This window comes from Punica granatum, chromosome 4, assembly GCF_007655135.1.
Source record: "Punica granatum isolate Tunisia-2019 chromosome 4, ASM765513v2, whole genome shotgun sequence".
Taxonomy (NCBI): Eukaryota; Viridiplantae; Streptophyta; class Magnoliopsida; order Myrtales; family Lythraceae; genus Punica; species Punica granatum.
The window spans coordinates 2,263,749-2,277,668 of record NC_045130.1 but is presented as its reverse complement, the minus strand read 5'-3'; the positions used below and the strand labels follow the sequence as shown (position 1 = coordinate 2,277,668).

Below are 13,920 nucleotides of genomic sequence, written 5' to 3'. Positions count from 1 at the left end.
TATAGTACACCACTCAAATTCTTAAATGTACCTAATGATAGATGTGATGATCTGAATGTAAATAGTTACGGCTAATCATTGTATCCGTAAATACCATCTTTTGTATGGTTGTTAAAGCTCTTCACAGTTATCAAGAGAGAGTATAGAGCAGTGGGACACTTCTCGTTGATCAAAAGGTTTTAGATTCGATATCCAATAAAATTATTTGTACCCCTTTATTAAATATTTAAAAATTTTATTTCAATGTACTAGACTCATAAACCTCTCTTGTAACCGAAAAAAAAAAACTCACCACAGCTAGCTACTTAGAATTACCACAGAAGGTTCAAATTGACATGGGATGAGCCAACTGCTCCACATGCATGCATTCCTATTGTTAATCACTATTTATTTTATAAAACTATCTTTAGAAAAAAATTACGATAAAACTAATAATTTGTGTAAACCCTATTCTGATTTCTCCCTTTTCTATTGAATCAATGAGAATAGCGAGGAGCTTCTTCTTCTTCTTTTTTCCCTCGATAAGTAATGAGAAGTAAAACTATATTATATTTTTAGGCATGATGCACTTTTTAGTTATTGGGAGAACCCAAAATGATATTTTTATTATATCGATTGAAATAAGGTTAAAGATACTCGAATTCCGTGGACGTTTGTACTTGTTTTGCGAAACTAATTGTACATATTTATCAATTGAACAAATTCAGAGTACTCTCAAGCTAGTTTAACGAAATAAATAAACGTGTAACTAATATAATACAAAAAACATATGAATTCCAGCTTTCATCACATGCATGCTCCCAACTCCAACATATTCCCTATTTTCTTCCTCGTGTTCGTTTAGCTTTCTCCTTATGTATGTATATTTGAAGAAATTAATTTTGACTAGATCTGCTTAATTAATAAAAATTTATAAAAAAAAAATCAGTTTAGCTTTTCTCCTGTTCTTTCCCCATAAATACAATATGTAATAATAGTTTGATTTAAGAGGACATTATCTTCTTCGATAAAATCTTTGCATGATGATCATTAACAATGTTGAGTTCTTGAGAAAGAGGATATAGCACACGCTTTTGCCTCTAAATATAGATGTTGTAAATTCGATTCTCGCGATAGAACTGAATTGCCCATGTTTATTTTTTAGATATTAAAATTTTGACATTATTGTATGGTCACATGGGCCTCCCACGTAATAAAAAATATTGAATTCTTTAAATAAATAAATAAAACATGTCTAGACTGTATGGCTGATCGGCTGTTGGTATGTATAACAACCGGGAAGTTAATGATGTATGATGGTTGAAATGCATGTATTCATCACCGAATTGTTAAAATTATCCCTCTGCATCTACAATGGTCACCTCTTCATTATGGCAGTGCCATGTATAACTTACATGTTCGTCAACGTAATATATATATATATATATATATATATATTTGAATGTCATTTTGCAAATTTCTACCGTTCATCACACGAACGGTAGAAATAGCCTACCGATTTGAAACGATGATGTGACTCTTTGCTCACTGAAGTTTTTTCGATTCTTTAATGCCGCTATATTCGATTTTCAAAGTGTGGCTGGGACTTTTTAAATGGCTGATAAATGTAAGAATTGAATTAGTCTCCGATAGATAGCGATGGAATGGATGAATAGGGTTCAAGTAAAATCCGTGACGAGATTGAGATGCCTATGTCCCAAAACTCAACGCCATTTGTTCTTATTGTCTATGGCATGTGTAGTTAATTAAAAAGGTTGAATCCGACTCGATTCGATTCAGAGTTGGCGGGACTAAAGGGACCGACCGACCTCATCTTCTCAACTAAGATTTTATTGCTATTTGCATACAGAAGTCAATAAAGATGAAGTGAATTAGGTGGGTTGATTAACTAGCCACCCTTCTTTATCATCATTTCTTTCACAGTGGGTTTTTTTTCCAATAATTAATAGCTTATGAAAAGGACCACCCACAACGAAAAACATCCATCTTTTCTCGAATGACATACGCATAGTTTACTTTCGCTCTTTGTCATTTTTAAGTTCAAGGTTGTCGAGTCGGTAAAAATTTAAGTACAATTTGACAATGCAAAGTAAAATTAGCCGGCGATAAGTAAAATTCAAGCAAAGTATATTCGGTATGAACAACGCAAGCAGCCAGAAATAATTATTAAACAATGGTCCCATAAAATAGGCGGAGCATGTACAACATGTACTACCTAGTGAAACATACTGGACGATAAGAAAATTGTTGATTTCCCACAATCATCAATATTCACGCGATCACACATTGATCTGGCGTTTCGCTCTTGGATTCATTGCGATGCGAATGAGGTCCTCTTCCAAAGAGAAGTGGAAAGTATTCAAGTTAACCTTTTTTTAACAATTTTTGACTTTTTTTTACGATTATAACGGAAACCACGGACCTAATTAATACAAAGAAATGAAAATCTCAATAACTAAGAAAGAGAACTTAAAATCTTCTGATTACCAAACGAGAGCGTGTGCCAGTGCGCTACACCATCTTTTACAATTTTTGACAATTTAGTTGGACTTATTTTGCAACTAGAGACTATGTATAATGTAGCCGATTTAGTGTATGGGCCTATCTGGCCGTGCACGATGGAAATTCTTGGAATGTGATTACGTACTCATTAGAATTTAGGGAGGATGGGAATAAGGTAGGCCAGCCCTTCCTTCGACTTTGGGCCAATGTGGATGGGTCATCTTCGATTGGACATTTAGTTGGAAGGCCGCTTTGGGGGCCCAAGTCAAGTGTATAACGTTGTTCTGCCCTTTGGTTTTGGACTCCTTTATGGATGACAATTGATGACAAGCCCCTTATTTTTTATTTTTTATTTCCCCTACTACATCAATGAAAGCTCTATAAGAGGAACTCTCGTCTCGTTACAATCAATAAAAATCAAGAGATCTTAAAAGCGTATAACTCAAAGAGAGACTAGAGAACAAATGCAAACGAAGGAAGGAAGGATTATAACCAAGCAATAAACAATTGATTACAAGTTCCTCGTACTAATAACGACAACTATCTATTAAATTAATTATAATTAACTACTAGCTAGGCACTAGCATATTGGTTATTCCGAAAAATGATACCCAATTAAGTTTGAGTGAGTCACAAGCTTTCAAGTTGTGTTATTTGAATCAATCGAGCTAAAAGCCTAATTGGTCAAGGATCACATTATCAGTTTTGGAGGTTGGGCACTGCCTTCATTATGCCAACGTTTGAGACATTCAAGCCTTTCCTTAATATTAGATTTCTTTTTATGTGCATCATGGTATTTGAAAGTCTAAAATGATCGTGGCTAACTAGGTCGGTCCACTCAGGAGTCTGCCAATCATCATTTTCTCCATTCCGAACATTAGATAACATAAGAAATCCCTTTCATTCCAAACCCAACCAATGTTCAATTTTTATTTTATTTATTTTTCTTGCGCAAATTTACCACCAAAAACTTTCTTTGGTCAAAGCCAGTAACTTCTATAAACATTTAATTGGCCGAAAAATCAAAATACATAAAAAAAAAGAAGAGAAATTTAACGATGAGTGAACAAATTAATGAATGAATGAATAATGAATGACATGTAGATCCTAATTGAAGATATTAAAATTTTAAAAAAAGAATAAAAAATAAATTCAGGAGAAGCTCCATAATCGTATATCGCTGCCATCTTCATAGGGAGAATCGTCAAGAAGCACGGTAGGATCGAGGGCTGCACCGCTGATGAAGCTTTCATCTTCAAAATACAACTCTGGCCATGGCAGCGTGTAGTTGAAATCGGTCCATGTAACTAGCGACTGCATCAAACAATCATCAATGTCGCAACTCATTGTTGCAGAGGACGGAGGCAGATCAGTAGTAGGCAATGTTTCATGATCATCTTGTTGGTTGGCAGGCGAAGAAGGAGAAGAAGAGGAGGAGGAGGAGCAGGAGGCCGTTGAGATCGACGGCGATGAGACAGGCGATTCCGTGGATGCAGCGGCATTACCGTAAATTCCATTGGCCGCAGCAGCAGCCACTCTCTGGATGGACTTGGGAGACATTAGGGTTTCACAAGGATAATGATGAACATTATCGACAGGGAAGTTGAGACCGGCTGCAGAGCCGCCCTTCAGGCAGAGTAGGGCAGCATCGTAGGCCCTGGCAGCGGACTCGGGGGTGGAGTAAGAGCCAAGCCAGATCCGGGCTTTCTGGTTAGGGGCTCGGATCTCCGAAACCCAGGATCCCCAGCTTCTCATTCGAACTCCTTTATACTTCTTCATCTTCATATTCTTCTTATCAATGGACGGTGATGCGGCCGCTTTTCCGAGTCCCTTGTCTTTTGATCTGCTGAATGGCTCGGCGGATGGACTTTGTATCTTGTGCTGCTCAACCCTCACCATTCCTTCAAAGAGAAGCTTGATATGAACTCCAAAGTGGCTAGCAAGGAATGCTTGCGATGCCTATTGGATGTATATTTGAGACACACACATATATATACCTATATCTGTATATATACTATTTGTAGAAGGAACTTTTTTATTTTATTGGTCAGAAGGGAATTCAAAGTTCCGGGTAGATTCCTCACTTTAGTGAAAATTAACTGGCAATATTTAAATGGTGGACAGATGTTTTCCTAGCTTACATATGTTTTATATATACATAATTTTTTTATTTACTTATTTTGTGGAAAATGATCACAACCTCACCTTGTCGATGTAACTTCTCGAGGCAATATGTGTAGTGTGAACAGAAGATAGTTCTTTCTCCCTTCCACCTGAAAAAAGAAAAGACTAATATATAAGGGAAATAAAGAACATGGCATGCCAAAAAAAAAAGAGAGAACACTGTATACCCCAAAAAAAAAAACATGGTATATTCTTTTTTTATATATATAATATCAAGTTTGGAGTTTAGAATTTGCCGACAATTAATTCATGTTGTAATTGGACGATTACTGAAACGTCCATTAATTCATTACTCCCAAGTTACAAGCTTCGTTATGAAATCAAATGTCCCTCAGCTAGAAACATTATATACGCATTGAAGGACCCATCAAATGGTTACATATGTTTATTATTCTGAATAGACCACGTTCGATGGAACTAGTATCTCTTATGAATATAAACATGTAAATTTTTTTAGCAAAATCAGTGTACCCTTGAATATGTCACAGTAGATAATTATTTACATATTCAAGAGTATCCCTAAATAGTTAATTGACCTTATTACTGGGAGGGAGAGCCCATTGGGTTGGAAAGCTAGTTGGACCAGCTTCCAGAGTATAAAATTCAAATCCGCATTAATATCAGCTTGGAGATGATCAGTCTCTCTGCTTGGCACCAGCTCACATACTTTGGTCCTTTTATTTTTGCTCTCATGTTTATCCCTTTTAAAATTCATTTGGAATATCTTTTATAACCAAAAATGATTACGATGCAATGATAAAGATTTAACTCTTCTTTATCTATTTAGATTGTTTTTGGTAATTCCCTTTATAATCAAATTAATAATTGTTTTGCCAAAATAGATTGATTTAAGTGGTTCGACTTTTTTTTTTTCCTTAAGTAAGGTTTCGAGTTCGTTTCTTATCAATAAAGAAAATATATGTTGTCAAAGCTTTATCCCTTAGTGAGTCGATCCGACTCAACTAGATTAGTTAGAAAGTCCATTGGGTTTCGGATATTAGAATTCATATTGAAAAATTTTAAAAATTAATAATTTTTTAATCCTCTCTTTTCCCATTAAGAGAAATGTAACACTGAGGAAACATTGGATACTTCCCACCGCAGGCAAGCTTCCGCGATTTGCACTTAAAAAAAAATCAAAGAACCGCTCTGATATGGTACGGCTCCCTCAATATAAATGTATACATATATATATATATACACGTTATTTCTACGGGATATTCTAAGCGTGATACTTTTAGTATTTTAACTTAAATATTTAATATTTTAGTTAAAGTGTTTAATACTTTTACTATTTTTGATGAATTATATAAAATAAAAAACACTTTAACCGTGATACTAAACACTTAATTTAACAGTAAAAGTAAGAAATGCTTGTATTAATTACAATTATTAAAAATACTAAGCATTTTGAATTGAAATATCAAATATTTGAACTGAAGTATTAAATACGCGCGTACACATAGCTCAATCAATCATCAATCAATGCTTTATTAATACGCGCAATGTGACAGTAGCCAAAGCCATCCCCTTTCGCGCTCAGTGACTCAAACAAACGTATCTCGCCAACTGTCTCTGCTCTGTCTCGTGGTTTCTTTCCGAAACCGCGTCTCTCGTTCTGCAATATTGCATCCTAGTCCGTTCTTCCTTTTAATAATAATTTCATTCAAGAAATTATATGCATGCACGTGACGAATATATTTATCAACTTCTACATAAACAATCACATCAATTACATGAGCTTTCGACGAATCGAAGTGAATAATCTAGATTACATTTTTTTTAGGGATAATTGTGCCATATAACCTAACGTTTGAAGAAATTCTTAATTCTAATTCAAACTTGATTTTTTACCTGAGATATCCCAACGTTAACGCGTTGGTTTCATATCTAGCCCAACCCTAACTTTCCGTCCAAAACTGACGGAATTGCACACGTGACACGTTAATTTTGTAACGTCAACGTTGAGATATTTCAGATAAAAAATCAAGTTTGAATTAAAATTAAAAATTTCATCAAACATTAGGCTATATGACACAATTAATTATTTTTTATGTATAATAATTATCCAACAAGGCGGTAGAACTTTTGCATTACCAATTTACGTGCTCAAATATCTTTGGCTTTGCTAAAAAAATAATTATCGATCGATCGGTCTTGTTGACTTAGTTTTTTTCCTATAATAATTCAATTCTATTAAATTTAACTCTTTTTTTTCTCCAAATTCAGTAATATAATAATTATTCTTTTATATTTTTCTTCTATTTAATAATATTTTTTTATTCATTTTTAATCATTTTTAAATTTCTATTTAATAATATTTTTCACTAATATTTTCTCTTAATCGTTTTTAAAATAATTTTTTTTTATTTATTTTCATATTTATATATATATATATATATATTTTTTTATATATCAATATATTTATTAATACTAACGATTATTATAAAAAATTAAATTGAGTTTGATCAGTTATCGAACTCAAAAACCAAATGCAAGCTAAATTATTTGGACCCGCGGCTCAACTGCTTTTTATGCATGTTATTAAGTAATCATCATGTTCAAGTTGCTTTGCCTCCGCCCTGTAGTCTTGACTTTGCCCCAAAATCTCTTCCTCATCATTCTCACTGAGGAATTTCGGGGACAAGACTTTTTCCAGCCAAAAAAAAAAGGAGAATTATCTGATTCTGCAGACTTTGTACGGCTAGCTCGGATCAAAAAATGGAATGGAACTTACTTTAATTAGTATTTTGTGAACATTTTGCAAATTAGGGCCAGCTCATTTTTAGATTGCTCTTTTGTTATATTCACACCTATTATATTATACACGTTTATATGAACCGCTTAATTGGCACGCGTACATTAACTGGCATTTTCTCTACTCTTCGCGTTTCGCATGGTTCATTTAGACCGACTCTACTATGCATATGTACATCGAGAGGTTGTCTTAAATCATTCAAGACATATATATATATATTTATTTAATTTTACTATTTCTATTCTTATAATAGGCCATATATATCTCCTATAATTGAGTTCAAAATATTTTTGTAAGTTCTTAACTTTATTGTCTGAATGGGAGAGATTATTCGTTGATCCTAACACTATGAAATATGATAATTTAATATTCTCTCGTGAAGAGGTGCATCTGCTTCTTCATATGGAGAGCTATAGCTACAATGACGTGGGACATATCAACATTGTCTTCACTCTACATTATAAGTACATATATGAAACCTATGTATATATGTGTGTTTTTTTTTTTTAAAATGAGTAAAAGGACTCTATCTAAGAGTTTGAATTCGTCACTGCGATCATATTACAAAAATATTCAATTTGAGTCATAACTACACCATGTTCCAATAATTTGAACTCGCTACTACGACCATAATATCTGATGGAATACTATCCATTCGCAAGCATTTAGTCAGATTATTACTATCACAGTTGGATTTGATAACAATTAAAGAGACATTTCCCTTCTTATTTGCTTCCGAGTTGAACCATGGATTTGAAATTTGAAATTTCAGTGCATTATCAACTGAACTATCACCTCATTATTATGCATATACATGTGTATCGGGCGATGACCGGCGTAAGAATTTGAATTGTTAAGCAAATCAAATACAATTATTCAATGTCGGATAGCACATGTTGAGGTCACATTCCTTTCAATTGTTTTATAGTTAATTAAATGTCGTCATAATTAAAAGTGAAACCAAGGACATTGTCCGTTAGAAGTTCGAAGGAAATTTCATGTATATCTTCTTTATTGTACCAAACACAACTCAATGAGCTAGCCAATTACTTGAAAATCAAAAATAAAAAAACCGAGTGTTTACACATTAGGAATCAATTGCTTTAAAAAATATTTTATCGGCATGCTAGTAGGTTAGCTCATAAGATAATCGGTTCCCTCGTCGTGTTGAGATTTTGAGGTCGAGTCTTATTAGTGATGCAGTTTTTGCACATTATAATGAACCGAGGGTTGGATATGGTCCAACTGTCAAAGTGTACAAACATTAGGCGCGAAATGAAATTTACGTTTTTCAAATTAATCCCCTAACTTTTTAACATTTTGCATTTTAGACCTGAGAATAAGTTATCCGCCAGTGCAGAATCCATTTTGGGGGGACGGTGGAGAGATGGCCTTAGCAGCGGTTGTCACAGCGACGAGGCCATCTTCTGGCTCTCTGCGGCTCCTGGCCCGGCATGCTCGGCCGAAATGGCCCCTCAGGTCTCCAATCTCCGCCTCTTACTCTTCTTCTACTTCCCCTTCTTCAATGACCAGAAGATTGGTTCTCTACTCTAAACCGGGTTGCTGCCTCTGCGACGGCCTGAAAGAGAAGCTCCAAGCTGCGTTCTTGCTCTCCGGCCCCGATTCCCTCAGTGACGTCGAATTGCAGGTGACCTTCTACGCCCCACTTGGTTTCTACCTTTATTTCGACGATTGAATCAAGATTCCGACATTGATTTTTTTTTTGGGTTGCAGATAAGGGACATAACAACCAACCCAGAGTGGGAGAAAGCGTACCAGTACGAGATTCCGGTGTTGGCCAGGGTTCTCTCCGACGGTACCGAGGTAAGAGGGACTGTTCTGTTTTAGTTGATAGCTGGTTCAGACTATGGGTTCTGAGGCATTTTTGTGTTGTATTCATGTCCGCTGTACTGTTGGTTTGGTCGATTTAGGCAGCTTCTGTTGTCAATATTTTAGCTCCAACGACATATAATCATGATAAATGGAGAACAGATTAGCAATTCAAAGTGAGGAACTTGAGCTGAAAATTGTCGGGTAAAAGGTGGAAAAGGTTGAACATTTGAAGACACTGCGGCGATGAGAAAATTGGAATTCTGGTAAAGTTTTGTTGGTGAAGTGTGAGAAGAGTATATTTTAGAGTTTTACTCGCCTCCTTTGGTTTTGGTGAAATCTTCATGTTCAGTGATTGCTGTTTAAGGCATATGAGTAGAATAATAATGGTATTTGGGGATAGATGGAACTGTGGAAGACCCTCAATTTGAGCAGTCTTTTTTTTTTTTTTTGAATTGGTTGTCCTTCTTGTTGTTCCTCTCTCTACAACAGCTTCATTCACAAATTATGATGCCCTTCTCATTGCTATTCTTGTTTCACTTCGTACTTGAGTTTGGTCCATAATCCTGTTACCATTTCGGTTCACTCATCACAATGAATTATTCCAAGATAGATGTTAACTGCAGTCATATCATTGTTGGATTTTGGAGAGTAACAGTCTAGATTAGGGCACAGTCAGTATCAAAGAGTAAAGACACTTAAAAGCATCCCCTGGTTAGGAAAGGAGGTTCTTTTCGAGCACAGTTTTTGGTTCCTTTTTTAGACTACTGACATGGATAGAGAGCTCTATCCTTGTTCGCCATATTAGTTGAATTTGAGTGTGAATTCTTTGGTCCTGCCTAATCCTTGAGATCAAAGGAAAGGCAGACAAGGAACATGGAGGAAAACTCGGTAAATTGCACTTCACACTGCAGTCATGTTGGGTTGTAGAACATATCGTGGCATGCTATTCGACATTCTGTTTGTAAAATTGTTGCCCAACTTCTCCTTTTTGCCTATGGAAGCATGCTTTTGTAAGATCTATATGTGCTCGAATACAAGTTATAGCCGACAAATTAAACATCTGTTCTTTTCAATTTTTCAAGTGTTAAATTTTTGATGCTATATCCTATTATGTGCTTATCTTCTGTTTGATCTCACCCTCAACTGCATTTACCTTCTGTTTTGTCCAGGAAACTTTGCCGAGATTATCTCCCCGACTCGGAGTGGAGCTCATCCACAAAAAGATTGCGTCCGCGCTTAGACAGTAAGAATACTAGGAAGTTGTTGGGTCTCTAATTTTAAAGTCCGAAAAGGATCATCAGAAGCATTTTCTGGTTCCAAAAACCTTCTTCTGTCAGATGGATCTTGCGAGGGGATGTCATTAGTTATATGTCCAAACAAGAGCACAGAATAGATACAAGCCTTGAGGCCTGCAATCGAAGCCTTGGGCTTTATCAGTGGACAAAAACTTATTCTATTATGGATTTGGGTTCTCCTTGCGGCCTGGAATCGAAGCCTTGGGCTTTATCAGTAGCCAAGAATAGATACGATGATCGCGTAGTCTGAATCATTCTGAAGTAAAATGAATACAAGCCTCCGAACATAATCTCTTGATTTTGTTTTCCAAGAGATGGATTAATACAAAAAGAAACGAAATATCTTCTGGCTTTTCTCCAGCAAACGCAAGCCTCTCCGAGAAAGTAAAAGACGTGCTGAACCACAACATCTTTATGTATGAGTGCTAATATTGGCTTGTTACCATTGTCCAAGCAGCCTTTTGTGCTGTTTTTTCCATTTATTATAGCTAAGCTTTTGTAAAGCTGATTGACTAGAAAGTCCAAAAGGATGCCACGTACACGAAACTGATCAACTACGCAACGGTAGGTTATTGAACCTGTATATTGTAGGGATTTTATAATTTTGTTTATAATAAGTTATTAAATATGAAAATATTAATTGATATGAATTTATAATTTATATTAATCAGTGAAAAGTTTATTTTCCCATTACAAAATTTAATACGGTAAATTTTAGACGTATTATTTTGAATATATATTCAACTCATAAGCAAAGAATTTATATCATAAATTCATATACATCGTGTCTATTATCAATCTAATTTCTATATAAATAATTCAAAATTTTAAAAATTTCTAAATATTTAATTTTATTTGATAAAAAAATATTTAATTAAGTTTTAATAAGATTAGCTATATGCTTCTAAAAATTTATGAATATTTTACTACTGAAATAGAAATCTTTTTTAATACTTCTTTTAATTTTTTTTTATTATATAATATTTTTAATCACAATAATAATTTTTTTATATAATTTATTAATTTTTATATAGCAATTAACATATGAATTAATAAGTAATTAATATTCTACCTCTATTTATTTCGATGTACTCAACTTTATATTATATATATATTGTTATGATCTTTTGGGACCAGGCTATTATTGAACAAGCAAGTGCCAATTATAATCTGAATTCCAACAAATCAAGAACCTATATATATATATATGTGTGTAGATATGTATACCACCTCAAAAGAAATGAAAAGAAAAGAAGAGGAGATACGGTGACTGTAGAAAAGGACGAAAACGTTGGAACAGTTCAGTGCAATCTTAACATAAATCATATTTCATGGAAATATTTAAAGAAATTATTAAGTGCATTCCTTGGAAGAAATGTAAAATATCCATGGCCATATTGGTTCAAACAGTTAGATATTTATTCCCTTAAGTAAGCTTTCAGTTTCGGATTCGAGTATTGTGAATGAAGAAAATTCATGATTGGAAGAGTTTTATTCCCTTAATAAATCGATTCAACTCGAATTGGATTAGTCGGAATCCATACTTTGATCTTTTGCATAGCATTTCATCGCATGTACAATGAAATAAGTGGCAGACCTGCATATATATGGAAGTAATACAAATACTTTTCGCCCATATATTGGCCAAATAAGGAAAAAAAATTATAAATATACTTTTTTTTTCGTTTATAAGGGAGGCTCATCAATTTAGGAATAAGAAATAAAACTAAATAAAGAGAAAGAATTTTAACTGGTGAGAATCGAATACATAATATCTTGATTCTATGTCAGCGTCTTGTATCACTATACCGAGACCCATTCTTCTGATAAATACACTTGAGATACATGTTTGGTATATATAGATATATCCTTAAAAAATTTCAAGTAATTTACCTATAACTAAGCAAAATATGTAAAAGCAAGTAAATTACTTGAATTTACTAAAAGAAAAATAAGAATAGTTTACTTGCATGTACCATACATACATTTTCTATCTTATACATTGTAAACCAACCCTCGCATTAAGGCATATACACACACATATATTGGCCTATTCATTCATTCATTTGTTTATTTTTCAGTTCATATTATATAACATATGTAGTTTAATAAATAATCAAGCTCTACCCGGTGAGTCAGAAGGAACTGTAAGGGTTCAATCATTTGGTCGGGAAAGCAAAGTTCAACAACTAGCTAGCAAATCCCATATATATACACACACACGTTCGTGATACTTTTTGTTAGCGATTAATCAATCTCATGATTGGTGAGTACGTTAATAATTAGTCTCACCATTCAGAAAAGTTCAATGTATCGTAAACATTAATGTTCGCTTTTAATAAAGGGCGACGACGATTTGTACTTTATATGGTTATTGTGGAAATTAGAGGAGCTGTATGTGCCAAAAAAGGCCCAGAAATATAATTATAACTTGGTCTTTGATTTATATATATATACACACACAATTACTTTCTTCTTTTTGGGCCAACGATGAAAAGGGAGGAGATTGTGAGGAATATATATCATGAACTATGAGATTCACGTACATGACCTCGAAAAGTCCATTATTATAGATACGGTTTTCTTAGGGCACATATTCACGGGCTATCCTAAATATTGTAGGACATCGATTGATAATGCGATGAAGTGATAAAAGAGTGCCCGGGCATCTAAAGTATATATAGATGAACTATCATTTCGTTTGTCCGGAGGGGGAAAAAAGGAAATGCCATTAGACCCCATTTTCCTTAATTAATTATCACCAGTTTTCCATGTTCATATCACCAAGTTATTCCTTCTTGGATTGGACGGTATAAACTACATATCTATTATCTCCACTATTGTCGATGACATCCTGCTTGATTAGGATTTTTTTTTCAATGGAGGTTCGTGGGACCAATACAATGAAATATAAATTTTAATAGTTAATAAAAAGGCTCAAATAGTTCCATTGAGTATCGAACTTGAAATCTCTTAGTTATCAGCGATGGCGTATGCCAGTGCACTACATTCTATTTCATGATATTTAAGAGAATATTATATATACGCATGTAACCCCACGCTCGTTTCACATGCCTGATTAAAGTAGAATAAATATTTTTTTTTTTCGCTCGGTAGTAGAATAAAGGTCTAATTGAATCTGCAATAGAGAATTTCATTATTACTTAGAAAAGAACAGTGATAATATAACAGATCACTGGATAATAGTTACTTCGAAGCATTTCTTTTTTTTTTTTCTTTTTTGATAAAACATAATTTCATTATAGTAGCATCCCCACAAAAAATTTGTGAAAATTCTTTGCATAGTAGATTTTTTTTTTATAAGGGAGACTTATGAGTTAATATTAC

At 34.0% G+C, this 13,920-nt stretch overlaps 2 protein-coding genes across 2 annotated transcripts; one reads left to right on the top strand and one right to left on the bottom strand.

The window, feature by feature from the left end:
• Positions 1-3,400: 3,400 nt before the first annotated feature.
• On the bottom strand, positions 3,401-4,493 carry LOC116203034 (ethylene-responsive transcription factor ERF014-like). The gene has a single exon (XM_031534694.1). It carries the CDS (start codon positions 4,399-4,401, stop codon positions 3,655-3,657), a length of 747 nt encoding a protein of 248 aa, XP_031390554.1. The 5' UTR covers positions 4,402-4,493; the 3' UTR covers positions 3,401-3,654.
• Positions 4,494-8,794: 4,301 nt separating this feature from the next.
• On the top strand, positions 8,795-10,819 carry LOC116203035. Its single transcript, XM_031534695.1, has 3 exons — positions 8,795-9,092; positions 9,179-9,268; positions 10,447-10,819. The coding sequence occupies exons 1-3, from the start codon at positions 8,832-8,834 to the stop codon at positions 10,522-10,524; spliced, it is 429 nt and encodes a 142-aa protein (XP_031390555.1). The 5' UTR covers positions 8,795-8,831; the 3' UTR covers positions 10,525-10,819.
• The last annotated feature ends 3,101 nt before the right edge of the window (positions 10,820-13,920 follow it).

Excerpts from the sequence above, each read along its gene's own strand:
- LOC116203034 (XM_031534694.1), bottom strand. The coding sequence starts at position 4,401 with ATGGTGAGGGTTGAGCAGCACAAGATACAAAGTCCATCCGCCGAGCCA.
- LOC116203035 (XM_031534695.1), top strand. The coding sequence starts at position 8,832 with ATGGCCTTAGCAGCGGTTGTCACAGCGACGAGGCCATCTTCTGGCTCT. Across the intron at positions 9,093-9,178 it reads TCAGTGACGTCGAATTGCAG|ATAAGGGACATAACAACCAA; the intron begins GTGACCTTCTAC and ends TTTGGGTTGCAG. Across the intron at positions 9,269-10,446 it reads TTCTCTCCGACGGTACCGAG|GAAACTTTGCCGAGATTATC; the intron begins GTAAGAGGGACT and ends TGTTTTGTCCAG.